The 14,245-nt window shown below is 45.9% G+C and overlaps 1 protein-coding gene across 3 annotated transcripts in view; it reads left to right on the top strand.

Annotated features, from left to right (window-relative positions):
- LOC144595065 (cohesin subunit SA-2) overlaps positions 1-14,245 on the top strand; it is a 107,433-nt gene that overhangs the window by 38,547 nt on the left and 54,641 nt on the right. For all 3 annotated transcript variants that reach the window (XM_078402069.1, XM_078402067.1, XM_078402068.1), the window contains exons 10-15: positions 219-292; positions 2,658-2,781; positions 4,680-4,778; positions 7,268-7,347; positions 9,473-9,580; positions 14,137-14,242. In XM_078402069.1, the coding sequence (XP_078258195.1) occupies positions 219-292; positions 2,658-2,781; positions 4,680-4,778; positions 7,268-7,347; positions 9,473-9,580; positions 14,137-14,242 (591 nt within the window). The remainder of the gene's footprint in view (positions 1-218; positions 293-2,657; positions 2,782-4,679; positions 4,779-7,267; positions 7,348-9,472; positions 9,581-14,136; positions 14,243-14,245) is intronic.

Here is a 14,245-nt window from a genome sequence, read left to right as displayed (position 1 = left end):
GCTGATTGTTTAGCACGCAACCAATAGAGATTTCAAGATTTCAAGATCAATTTATTGTCACGTGTGTCAATTAAGGTGCAGTGAAATTTGAGTTACCACAGCTTTATGCTGTACGAAATTGATCTGCCAACCTTCATAAAGAACACAAAATACATGAAATTTCACCTCACAATAAAAATAAATTGAACTGAACTGACTATTTACCCTTATTCTTCCAGATTTTAGAGAAGCAGGGGAATATTGAAAACCTGATGGATGCCATTTTTAAAGGAATCTTTGTCCATCGATATCGGTAAGTTAGCACGGACAATCTCTCTGGGAGCAAAGAGTTTTGTGCCTTCGGAATGCGAGCTCACTGAAATAACGCAGGAAAATTAACATTAAGAAAAATATATATATATAAAGGATGAAGCATGTTCGGTCCAATGTCACCGGGTGTGAGGGAGCTGTATGGAACGGGAACATGTTCCCTCTCTCTAGAATGGCCTTGACCGTGACGTGCTTGTATCTGGAGCCTCGATCTCCATCACTGTCGAGTCGGATTCCCTGGAGAACGCACACTGAAGAAGTCTCTGCAGCCTCTCTCCAGGGAAATATGCTGGGCCGGATATTGTCACGGAGAATTGTGGCAGCAGCTGACGCGGGTTTAATCCTTGGAGCTCGGGGGGGGGGGGAGGGGGGCGGAATTTTCCATGACAAGGAAGAATTATGTTTTTGAAACATCCTAACCAAGGACCATACCCCAGTATAGAGAACAAGATAAGTAATTCCAATCACTATAAATTTCAAGCTGCTGTGCATACTGTAGAAGGGAACCAAACCTGCGTGTGACCCTGGGTACAGTTAGGACTGGATCCGCTTTGCATAGATTCTCTCCCGCCTGTGGAATTTAGCCCATTAATCAACCTTCATGAGGGGTCCAAGGTGGGGGACTCCACGACTGCACGAGGAGTTGAAATTAAATCTTCCTCCTTCCCTTAGTACTACAGTACATCCGCAGTACTATAAGGTGGCACGGTGGCACAGCGGTAGAGTTGCTGCCTTACGCCGCCAGAGACCCGGGTTCCATCCTGACTGTCTGTTCGGGGTTTGTACATCCTTCCCGTGACCTGCGTGGGTTTTCTCCGGGTGTTCAGTTTTCCTCCCACATTCCAAAGTGCAGGTTTGTAGGTTAATTGGCTTCGGTAAAATCCTCCACTCTCTCCTCGAGGGTAGGATAGTGCTGGTGTTTGTGGGTCCCTGGTCAGTGTGGACTCGGTGGGCCGAATGGCCTGTTTCCGTGCTGTATCTTTAAAGTAAAAAGTAAAGTAAAGATGTGCAAGGGGCAAGGAGGAAAGGGTTGTCAGAAATGGACCCTGGCCCCAACACCCTCTTCCTCGCTAATTCCACGTTGGTATGTGGCAGCCCGTTTCAAGTGAAGTTAATGAGCACCGTAAAGTTCAGAGATCACTGATCGGAGACCCAAAGGAGCTGCAGATGCTGGTTTACAAAAGAAGACGCAGAGTGCTGGAGCAATGCAGCAGCATCTCTGGAGAACATGGTGATGTTTCGGGTCGGGACCCTTGTTTATAACTTTGCCCTGCCCCCACCTCTCTTCCAGCTTTCTTTCCCCGCCTCCCCATCCCCCGTCACCCCGACCTCAATCAGGCTGAAGAAGGGTCCCGACTCGAAATGTCACCTATCCATGTTCTCCGGGTATGCTGCCTGACCCGCTGAGTTAATCCAGCATTTTGTGTCTGATCATTCATCAGATTTTTTAGATTTAGATTTAAATTTAGAGATACAGCGCAGAAACAGGCCCTTCGGCCCACCGGGTCCACACTGCCCAGCGATCCCCGCACACTAACACCAGGGACAATTTTTACATTTGCCCAACCAATTAACCTACAAACCTGTACGTCTTTGGAGTGGAGAGCAACTGGTTGTAGAACACAGAGCCATAGAGAGACAGAAAGTGCTGGAGTAACTCAGCAGGTCAGACAGCATCTCTGGAGAACATGGATAGGTGATGTTTTGGTCCGAAGAAGAGTGGCGCTTCAGTCTGAAGAAGGGTCTTGAGCCAAAACGTCGCCTATCCATATTCTCCAGAGATGCTGTCTGACCTTTTGAGTTACTCCAGCACTTTCTGTCCCTTTGCGTTATAACCAGCATCTTTGTTATTTCTGCATAGAACAGTCGAGCACAAGAATAGACCCTTCGGCCTAAGATGTCCGAGCTGAACATGATGCCAAGATAAACTAATTTCAGCTCCCTGCTCATGATCAATATTCCTCCATTCCCTGCATATCCATGTGCCGATCTAATAGCCTCATAAACGCCACTATCGTGTCTGCCTCCACCACCATCACCCCCACCACCCCTAGCAGCATGTCCCAGACACCCACCACCCTCTGTGTGAATAAAAAACGTACCCTGCACATCTCGTTTAATCAAGACACAAGACCAAACTCTTTGAAGATTTTTTAAGGGTCAGGCCCAACTCTGAAGTGTTTGTATCGATGAAGGTTGACTGTACATCTGCCGAGCTATCTGTCTTTGCATCCGTCTCTCCATAACATGTAATATACATATATATTAAATTTTGGACTGTCGTGTTTAAGCGATACGCAAGCACGCTGCAGTCATTTATCGTAAATATGATTGCCATTTTCCTGCAGTGATGCATTGTTTGAAATCAGAGCTATTTGTATCGAGGAAATAGGCATCTGGATGAAGACCAGCAGCGATCGCTTTCTGACTGACAGCTACTTGAAATATGTGGGGTGGACTTTGCATGACAAAGTGAGTCAATCTACAATATTCACCGGTCCTTTGCCCGGTCCTTGCACGGACACTGATTAATTCTCCCGTCCGCCATGGCTCTTCTCGCAGTCCTCTTTGAATGCTGTTATATTTTCCGATTAATCTGGGGGGGGGGGGTTATGCAAAAGCTTTATTTTTATAATAAACAATAGACAATAGGTGCAGGAAGAGGCCATTCGGCCCTTCGAGCCAGCACTGCCGTTCACCGTGATCATGGCTGATCATCCACAATCAGTACCCCGTTCCTGTCTTCTCCCCATACCCCCTGACTCCGCTATCCTTAAGAGCTCTATCTAGCTCTCTCTTGAATGCATTCAGAGAATTGGCCTCCACTGCCTTCTGAGGCAGAAAATTCCACAGATTCACAACTCTCTGACTGAAAAAGTGTTTCCTCATTTCAGTTCTAAATAGCCTCCCCCTTATTCTTAAACTGTGGCCCCTTGTTCTGGACTCCCCCAACATTGGGAACATGTTTCCTGCCTCTAACGTGTCCAACCCCTTAATAATCTTATACGTTTCGATAAGATCCCCTCTCATCCTTCTAAATTCCAGTGTATACAAGCCTAGTCGCTCCAGTCTTTCAACAATGGGATAGATCGGCTCAAAGTAGACGATTGAAGTGGCGTCCTACTGTTTGGGTAGTTCCTGTTTGTGGTCAGCGAAAGAGGTGGAAGGGCAGATTGTTGGACAAAAGCCAGAGATGGAGAGGAAAGAAGGTTGGGAATTGTTAAACTCGGTGGTTGAATGTTTTTTTGGGGCGGCACGGTGGAGCAGCGGTTGAGTCACTGCCTTGCAGCGCCGGAGACCCGGGTTTGATCCTGACTGCGGGTGCTGTCTGAATGGAGTTTGTACGTTCTCCCCGTGACCACGTGGGTTTGTCCACAGGTACTCTGGTTAAATTTAGATTTAGATTTAGAGATACAGCGTGGAAACAGGCCCTTCGGCCCACCGGGTCCGCGCCGCCCAGCGATCCCCGCACATTACACACTAGGGACAGTTTTTACATTTGTCCAGCCAATTAACCTACAAACCTGTATGTCTTTGGAGTGTTGGAGAAAACCGAAGATCTCGGAGAAAACCCACGCAGGTCACGGGGAGAACGTACAAACTCCGTACAGACGGCGCCCGTAGTCAGGATCGAACCTGTGTCTCCGGCGCTGGATTCGTTGTAAGGCAGCAACTCTACCGCTGCGCCACCGTGTTGCCACCGTTTACTCCCACATTCCAAAGATGTACAGGTTTACAGGTTAATTTTGCTTTGGTAAAATTGCAAATTGTCCCTCATGTGCACATGGTCCCTCGACAATGTACGGGGATCAGCGCGGACTCAGTGGGCCGAAGGGCCTTTTTCCGTGCTGTATGTCTAAACTAAACTAAACCTTAACAATTCGCAACTCTTTATCCTTCCAATTCTTTTGTTCTTCAATTTTGTTTTTTAAGAAAATAGATTCATTCTGCAGAATCATTCCTTGAAGAGTGAAATTCACCTACTGAGAAAAAAAACCCAACAGGCCTTAAAAAGTATTTCACTTTCACATCAGTCTCTTAATCCCCGGTCATTGTCCAATATACTGCCCGCCAAATAACCCCCCTCTCCAGTGGTCACCTATTTCCGGCCGCCATCCGTCCTGCCCCTCCTCTCTCTCAGCTAACTTTCCCGTCCCCCGACAATCACTCTGAAGGAGTGTTGCGACCCGAAACATCACCTATCCATGTTCTCCAGGGATGCTGCCTGGACACGCTGAGTTACTCCAGAAAAGGAGTGAAATGTAAAGCTGGACGGACATCGTTGACATTCAGATTATCAAATCTACTCTGAAGGCAAAATGCACCCTGACTACTTTCCTCCTAACATTGATGTTATCATTCTTTTAAAGCAAAGTGACGTGAGATTGAAATGCCTGATTGGATTGCTCAACTTGTACTCCGACAAAGAGTGTTGTACAAAGATGGATCTCTTCACCTGTCGCTTCAAGGTGAGTCCGTATAGATTCCCTCCTTTATCAATGAGCCACCCTACCTTCTCCCTGGTCACCCTCTTATTTTTACCGTACGTGTAAAAACATAGAAACATAGAAAATAGGTGCAGGAGTAGGCCGTTCGGCCCTTTGAGCCAGCACTGCCATTCAATATGATCATGGCTGATCATCCAGAATCTATACCCCGTTTCTTGCTATCTCCCCATATTCTTTGATTCCATTCGCCCTAAGAGCTATATCTAACTCTCTCTTGAATACATCCAGTAAATTGGCCTCCACTGCCTTCTGTGGCAGAGATTTCCACAGATTCACAACTCTGGGTGAAAAAGCTTTTCCTCATCTCAGTCCTAAATGGCCGACCCCTTATTCTTAAAATGTGACCCCTGGTTCCGGACTCCCCCAACACGGGGAACATGTTTCCTGCATCTAGCCTTTCAAATCCTTTAAGAATTGTATATGTTTCTATAAGATCCCCTCTCATCCTTCTAAAATCTAAGCCCAATCTAAGCCCAATCAATCCATTCTTTCATCATATGTCAGTCCCGCCATCCTAGGAATTAACCTGGTGAACCTACGCTGCACTCCCTCAATAATAAGAATATCATTCCACAAATTAGGAGACTAAAACTGCACACAATACTCCAGGTGTGGTCTCACCAGGGCTCCAATACTCAAATCCTCCTCAATGAAGGGCAACATGCCATTAGCTTTCCTCACTGCCTGTTGTACCTGCATGCTTACTTTCAGGACTGAAGTACAAGGCCACCTAGGTCTCGTTGCACCTCCCCTTTTCCTCATCTGACACTATTCAGATAATAATCTGCCTTCTTGTTCTTGCCACCAAATTGGATAACCTCACATTTATCCATATTAAACTGCATCTGCCATGCATCTGCCCACTCACCCAACCTGTCCAAGTCACCCTGCAGCCTCACAGCATCCTCATCGCAGCTCACACCGCCACCCAGCTTTGTGTCATCCGCAACCTTGGAGATGTTACTTTTAATTCCCTCGTCTAAGTTACTTCCAATTTAATGACACCACAGCTGGGACCAAGTCTGCAGCTACCTTGACCCTTGGCTCTGGATCTCCCTCCATATTCCCCCCTTTCTCCTTTGAGATGGTCTGTTAAGACACAACTCTTTGACCAATCCACCACTAACATATCCTCATGAGTTCAGATAACATTTGTGTGAAGGGATATTTTCCTGTGGTAAAAGTGATATTTAGATGAAGGTTGTCATCTTTTTCATCCCATCGCTCCATCAATGTGTGCAGGCCAAGGTAGTGGGGTTATTCACCTGGTAGTTAGCGTGTAGGAAGGAACTGCAGATGCTGGTTTATACCGAAGATAGCCACAAAATGCTGGAGTAACTCAGGTATCACCTCTGGAGAAAAGGGATAGGTGACGTTACGGGTCGGAACCCTTCTTCAGACTGAGCCCTTCCAATCTGAAGAAGGGTTCCGACCCGAAATGTCACCTATTCCTTTTCTCCAGAGATGATACCTGACCTGCTGAGTTACTCCAGCATTTTGAGCCTAATCTCGTATGTTAGTGCATACAATTTGTAATGGCAGTTTCTATACCTTCTCAAAGTCCAACTTCGATGGCCATTACTGCTCGGGGATGGAATGGAGGTACAGCTTATGCACACACCGCACTCTGAGATAACAAAAACAAATCTTCCAAACGCTGTTTCTTGATTAATTGGTCTTTATTAAAGTAGCACGAATCAAAGAGTAATTCATAACTTTTCATTCTTATCAACTGTTTCTTCTTCAAACAATACAGTAAAAATCGTGTAGTCGTTACCGTGTGGTCCTTGTGAGTGTAGCTGGCGCGAGTGTGGCAGTCATGAGTGTGGCAGACGTGAGTGTGGCAGACGTGAGTGCGACTGGCACGAGCGTGGTAAAAAACTGTATTCTCTCCATCCTCCGAGACTAAACTGACCCACAATCTCTGTTGCTACGTTAGCCTCCTCCCATGTGGACACTCCCCATTACATATCAAACCACACCCACATGCATGCAAAAAGGACAGAAACTAGAAATATTAAACATAGCCATAATACAATGACAGTAACTAAATTAAGCGTAAATGGCTCCTACACAATTAGTTAATCTGTGCATGAGCTGCAAATGAAAAAGTGAATTTAAGAAATAATCATTAATGATGCTTTATTGTCACATGAATCTAGGTGCAGTGAAATGCTTTGTTTTGCCTACAAACCGATAAAATCATGTAGTTTAACCTAGTTTTACTTGTGTGATGCCTCACCTAGGCAGTACACAAGTGTCACCACGTTTTGGCACTGGCAAAGTTACAAAAGTTACATTATTAATGTATGTTCAATCATTGGATTATTATTTGAACACTAAGTTACTATTTATGTAATCACGACAGTGGAGACCATATTCACTGATGTTTTTTGAGGAAGGGGTTTTTAGATCAACTATTGAAAACCTGTCACATTTCTTTTCCATAGGATAGGATCAAGTCAATGACATTGGACAAAGAAAGTGAAGTAGCTGTACAAGCAATTAAGGTGTTAACTCTCATGGTGCAGTGAGTAATCACCTCTTCTTTTTATTATTGTCTGACAAAATGGGGGTTAGTCCGATTTAGTTTTAGCTTTAATTTTAGAGGTGCAGTGTGGAAACAGGCCCTTTGGCCCACCGACTCCACGCCGATCATTGATTTCACACTCGTTCGATGTTAACCCACTTTTGCATCCACTCCCGACATACAAGCGGCAATTCACAGAGGGCCAATGAACCGACAAACCCGCACGTCCTTGGGATAGCGGAGGAAGCCCACGCGGTCACAGGGAGAACTTGCAAACTCCACACAAGCAGCAGCCGAGGTCAGGATCGGTCATGGGTTTCTGGCACTGTAAGGCATCAGCTCAACCTGTTGCAGCAGCTACAGGAAAAACATTAAATCAAGCCATAAATCTGTACAATTTCCATGATGTGCAACACTGTGTAGACTTTAGACTTTGGAGATGTAGCACGGAAACAGGCCCTTCGGCCCATCGACACCACGCCAACCAGCGATCTCATACACTAACACTATCCTGCACACTAAGGACAATTTACAATTGAATCAAACCTACAAACATGCATGTCTTTGGAGTGTGGAAGGTTACCCGAGCACCTGGAGAAAACCCATGCAGGTCACGGGGGGAACGTACAAACTCCGTACAGACAGCACCCGTGGTCAGGATCGAACCCGGGTCTCTGACACTGCAAGGCAGCAACTCTATGTTCATGCTCGGAGCGTATTTCTTCAAAATAGTTTCTATTCCCTTCTGTCCTGTGGAAAACCAGTTGACCAAGTTCCTCACCATTCGGTCTGAAGAGGGGTCTCGACCCGAAACGTCACCCATTCTTTCTCTCCAGAGATGCTGCCTGCCCCGCTGAGTTACTTCAGCATTTTGTGTCTATCTTAGGTTTAAACCAGCAACTGCAGTTCTTTCCTACACACTCCTCACCATCCAATTTTACCCAAGAGACTAGTTGGATTAGGGCACTTACATGCCACTGACAATGACAATGACACTTTATTGTCACATGCACCCAAGTACAGTGAAATTATTTATTTTGCATACAGTCCGGTAAAATCATACTATAGATAAGCACAATCATAGATAGACAATAGACAATAGACAATAGGTGCAGGAGGAGGCCATTCGGCCCTTCGAGCCAGCACCGCCATTCAATGTGATCATGGCTGATCATTCTCAATCAGTACCCCGTTCCTGCCTTCTCCCCATACCCCTTGACTCCGTTATCCTTAAGAGCTCTATCTAGCTCTCGCTTGAATGCATTCAGAGAATTGGCCTCCACTGCCTTCTGAGGCAGAGAATTCCACAGATTCACAGCTCTCTGACTGAAAAAGTTTTTCCTCATCTCAGTTCTAAATGGCCTACCGCTTATTCTTAAACTGTGGCCCCTTGTTCTGGACTCCCCCAACATTGGGAACATGTTTCCTGCCTCTAACGTGTCCAACCCCTTAATAATCTTATACGTTTCGATAAGATCTCTCATCCTTCTAAATTCCAGTGTATACAAACCTAGTCGCTCCAGTCTTTCAACATATGCTTCCAGTGCTACTTTATTGTCACATGCACCTAAGTACAGGGAAATTAATTATTTTGCATACAGTCCGGTAAAATCATACTATAGATAAGCACAATCATAGATAAGTACAAAAGTGCAACGATTGTAGTGATAGAATAGTAGACTTCACCCAGGCACTACACAGTTTCTGGCCCTCCCAGTTTCAAAGTTCTTAAGAGTACTTATCTTGGCCTGAATGGCCCGTTAACCTGGAGGGGGCACTGGGTCAGAGTTGTAGGGGTTGGCCAGGCCTGGCGATGCTGTTGGTGTCCTCCACAACCGGTCCAGGCCGCTGCCGTACCGTGCCGCTGCAAGCTGCGTCCGATCCAAGCGCTCATTGGGCCTCTGTGGGGCCTCCACCGGCGCCCGGTCCACACGATTCCCCCAGCTGCTGCAGGGCCTCCAGCGGCCCACGTCTCCAACTCCTCGACCCGCACACCTAGGTGCAGGTAGCATTTTAATTCCCGTGCACATTTGTAATGGCTACGGAAGGTTACAAAGACTTAACCAAAAGTGCTAATTACAACACAGACCTTGCCTAACCTTGCCTGTACCTTGATTTTCTGCAGGAACTGTGACGAAGCGTTGTCTTCAGGAGACTGCAAACAGTTGTCCCATTTTGTCTACTCCGCGCACAGACCTGTTGCTTTGGCAGCCGCAGAGTTCTTGCATTGGAAGTAAGTAAGAATGTTCTCAATTAGTCCAGCAAAGGGCCAGAAGATTTCAGTTTCATCCACCGCTCGCGATTCAAAAAAGAGGAGAGGCAACAGACAAGGAACTGACCATGGGGATTGCAGGCTTCAGAGTCAGGTTCAAACACCAGGGGATGCCTGAAAACTACTTGGATATTATGAGGGGAAAAAACCCCATCCAAAGTGCTACATCTCTCCTGAGATGCTGCCTGACCTGCTGAGTTACTCCAGTCTTTTGTGAATAAATACCTTCGATTTGTACCAGCATCTGCAGTTATTTTCTTATACTACAAAGTGCTGGAGTAATTCAGCGGGTCAGGCAGCATCTCTGGAGAACATGGAGAGATGACATTTCAGGTCGCCAAACCCCAGTCTGAAGAAGGGTCCCAACCCGAAATGTCACCTATCCAAGTTCTCCAGAGAACTGCCTGACCTGCCAAGTTATTCTAGCACTTTGTGTCGTTTTTTGTAAACCAACATCTGTAGTTCCTTGTTTCTACATTAGGACATTATTAAGTTGAGTTTAAGTTTCAGTTCAGTTTAATGTCACATGTATCAAATCCAGTGAGAAACTTTTGTTGCCTGATATCCTGTCAACGGAAAAACAATACAATACAATACAATACAATACAATATATCTTTATTGTCATTGTACAGGGGTACAACGAGATTGGGAATGCGACTTCCATTCGATGCAATAAATTAATTAGCGAATCAGTATTAATTTAAACAACCCAATAAAACAAATTAGAACAGTTTTAAAACAGAATAAAGTGCAAGTAGATCTGTGCCAGTTCACTGTGCGATGTGACCATCCGGCTCAGCAGGACCGGCTCATAGCAGCTATGGCCCTGGGGATGAAGCTGTTCCTGAGTCTGAAGGTGCGGGCGTAGAAGGCCTTGTAGCGTCTGCCCGATGGCAGAAGTTCGAACAGACTGTTGCAGGGGTGTGAAGAGTCTTTGTAGATGCTGGTGGTTTTTCTGAGGCATCGTGTGTTGTAGATGCCCTCCAAGGCTGGTAGCTGTGTTCCGATAGTCCTCTGAGCTCTATGGACTACCCGCTGAAGAGCTTTCCTCTCTGCCTCCGTGCAGTTGAGATACCATGTTTACAATCGAACCATCCATACTGTACAGATAAATGATAGAGGGAATAATGTGAATACATTTTAGTGGAAGACCAAGTCCAGTAAAGTTAGATCAAAGATCGTCTGAGGGTCTCCAATGAGGTAGATAGTACCTCATGACCTCCAATGAGGTAGGTCAGACAACTGAATCATCCTACCACAACCATTGAGGAGTCCTGAACTACTATCTACCTCTTTGGTGACCCTCGGACTATCTTTGATCGGACTTTGCTGGCTTTACCTTGCACTAAACATTATTCCCTTATAATTTATCTATAGACTGTAAACGGCTCGATTGTAATCATGTATTGTCTTTCTTCTGACTGCTTAGCACGCAACAAAAGCTTTTCACTGTACCTCGTCGATATATTTGACAATAAACTAAACTGTAAACTGTAGAAGCTCAGGACCTCTTTAATTGTTGGTAGGGTGGTTCAGTTGCCTGATAATAGCAGTAATTCTTATGTTTATGGAACATAGAAAATTAATCCATAAAGCTGGCTTTTATGAACTATTGAACACCTTTAAAGATAGTGGAGTTCCATATCCTCCCAAAGAGTGGACCAAGTTATTTAATGTGATTAAACATAGAAACATAGAAAGATAAAAAATAGGTGCAGGAGTAGGCCATTCGGCCCTTCGAGTCAGCACCGCCATTCAATATGATCATGGCTGATCATCCAGAATCAGTACCCCGTTCCTGCTTTCTCCCCATATCCCTTGATTCTGTTAGTTCTCAGAGCTAAATCTACAGTAACTCTCTCTTGAAAACATCCAGTGAATTGGCCTCCACTGCCCTCTGTGGCTGAGAATTCCACAGATTCACAACTCTCTGGGTGGAAAAGTTTTTCCGCATCTCAGTCCTAAATGGCCTACCCCTTATTCTTAAACTGTGACCCCATGTTCTGGATTTCCCCAACATCGGGAACATTTTTCCTGTTTATAATAGTTAATTTATAAAATAGGAAATTAATAGGAATTGTCCTGAGCAACTTTCACCTGAAGATGGCTGATGGATGCAAGCAATGCTTTTCAGCTACTTAATGACTTCCAACAGAGTTTACTCTGAAGGTGGTGAATCTGTGGAATTCAATGCCACAGAAGGCTGTGGAGGCCATCAATGGATATTTTTAAGGTGGAGATTGATGTGTTCTTTATTAGTACAGGTGTCAAAGGGTTATGGGGAGAAGGCATGAGAATGGGGTTAGGAGGGAGAGATAGGTCAGCCATGATTGAATGGCGGAGTAGACTTCATGGGTTAAATGGCTTGATTCTGCTCCTACAACTCATGAACTTATGAATCCTTGAGAACATATCAGTATTTGTGAGGGTCCCTGCAAGTATATGAAAGTTTGTAGGAATCACTGGGACAATGTTAGTATTAGCAAGTGAATGAGCATGAGGTAGAAAAGAAAAGAGATGCGACTTATCAATATATAGTATAAGAAGATAACTGCAGATGCTGGTACAAATCGAAGGTATTTATTCACAAAATGCTGGAGTAACTCAGCGGGTCAGGCAGCATCTCGGGAGAGAAGGAATGGGTGACGTTTCGGGCCGAGACCCTTCTTCAGACTGATGCCAGGGGGGCGGGACAAAGGAAGGTTATAGGTGGAGACAGGAAGATAGAGGGAGATCTGGGAAGCAGGAGGGGAAGGGAGGGACAGAGGAGCTATCTAAAGTTGACAGGAAGATAGAGGGAGATCTGGGAAGGAGGACAGGAAGATAGAGGGAGATCTGGGAAGGAGGACAGGAAGATAGAGGGAGATCTGGGAAGGAGGACAGGAAGATAGAGGGAGATCTGGGAAGGAGGACAGGAAGATAGAGGGAGATCTGGGAAGGAGGACAGGAAGATAGAGGGAGATCTGGGAAGGAGGACAGGAAGACAGCGACTTATCAATCCCTTTTTCATTGTGTCAGAAGGTGCTGACAGCCAGTGAGGTAGTTTGAGTCAACGTTACAACGTAGGACACACGGCAGCCAATTCCCACACATGTAGCTCCAGAAACAGTAATGCCATAATGGCCAGATTAGTTCCTTCTGAAGACACAAGGAACTGCATGTGCTGGAACCTTGAGTAAAACACAAAGTGCTGGAGGAACTCAGTGGGTCAGGCAGCATCTGTGGAGGGATGGTTAGGCGACGTTTTGGGTCAGGACTTTCTTCAACCTCTTTTTGAAATTTGGTTTGAGGTGGGGTGGCACAGTGGCGTAGCGGTAGAGTTGCCACCTTGCAGCGCCCGAGACCCGAGTTTAATCCTGACTATGTTCTTCCTGTGACCATGTGGGCTTTCTCCGGGTTCTCCGGTTTCCTCCCACACTCCAAAGGCAAACAGGGTTGTAGGTTAATTGGCTTCTGTAAATTGTAAATTGCCCCTGGAGTGTGGGAGAGTGCTGGTGTACGGTGTGATCACTGGTCAGCGTGGACTCGGTGGGCCGAAGGGCCCGTTTTTACGCTGTATCCCGAAAGTCTAAAGTCCAAAGATTGGCCAAAATTCCATGGCGGCACGGTAGCGCAGCGGTAGAGTTGCTGCTTTACAGCGAATGCAGCGCCGGAGACTCAGGTTCGATCCTGACTACGGGTGCTGCACTGTAAGGAGTTTGTACGTTCTCCCCGTGACCTGCGTGGGTTTTCTCCGAGATCTTCGGTTTCCTCCCACACTCCAAAGACGTACAGGTATGTAGGTTAATTGGCTGGGCAAATGTAAAAATTGTCCCTAGTGGGTGTAGAATAGTGTTAATGTGCGGGGATCGCTGGGCGGCACGGACTGGGAGGACCGAAAAGGCCTGTTTCCGGCTGTATATATATATGATGATATGATATGATATGAATGCTATTTTTCAGAATGTTGGATCTTAGATCTTTTACTTATACCCTCGTGACACACTGGTCAACCCAAGTCCCTTCGGCACCAGACTGGTTCCACCAAGATGCAGTACAGAACGCCACAGGAGATCCTTCTTCCCTGTGGCTTTCGAACTGAAGAACTCCTCCCCCTTCTGTCGTGGGGTAGACTGACTCCCCACAGCCCCTCCCCCCTCCCCCCCACCCCCCCCCCCCCCCCCCGCAATCTTTGCACATCCCCAATCCTGGACTTCCTTGTATTTTGTGCTTTATGACTGTTGGCAGATCAATTTCCCTTCCGGGATAAATAAAGTTCTATCGTATCGTATCGTATTGTATATACCCGAGAGGGAAGATAAGCCATTAATTCAATAATCAAAAGTGACAGGACGCCAGACAAGCGCATGTGCTCCCAAGCTTGCTCCATCTTTCAGTAAGACCAAGACCCTGTACTTCTACCATCGCAATTCTCATCCCCTTTCCTTCGATTCCAAGAATCCATAACCACAAACACTGGCTTATTTGACAAAGAAACCGAAGACCTTCTAATCATTGCAAAACCTTTGTCCTTTAGGTTGTTTTGCGGCCAGGACGCTGAAGTGCAAGATGAATCTGAGAGAAAGGATACGCATAACATCAGCCACTTAAAGACTCTGGTGAACTTCTACCTGAAGAGTGAGGTG

The sequence above is a fragment of the Rhinoraja longicauda genome, chromosome 7 (assembly GCF_053455715.1).
Source record: "Rhinoraja longicauda isolate Sanriku21f chromosome 7, sRhiLon1.1, whole genome shotgun sequence".
In the NCBI taxonomy this organism is placed as follows: Eukaryota; Metazoa; Chordata; class Chondrichthyes; order Rajiformes; family Arhynchobatidae; genus Rhinoraja; species Rhinoraja longicauda.
Note: the sequence above shows the minus strand (reverse complement) of the source record. Positions and strands in the feature narration are given on the sequence as shown.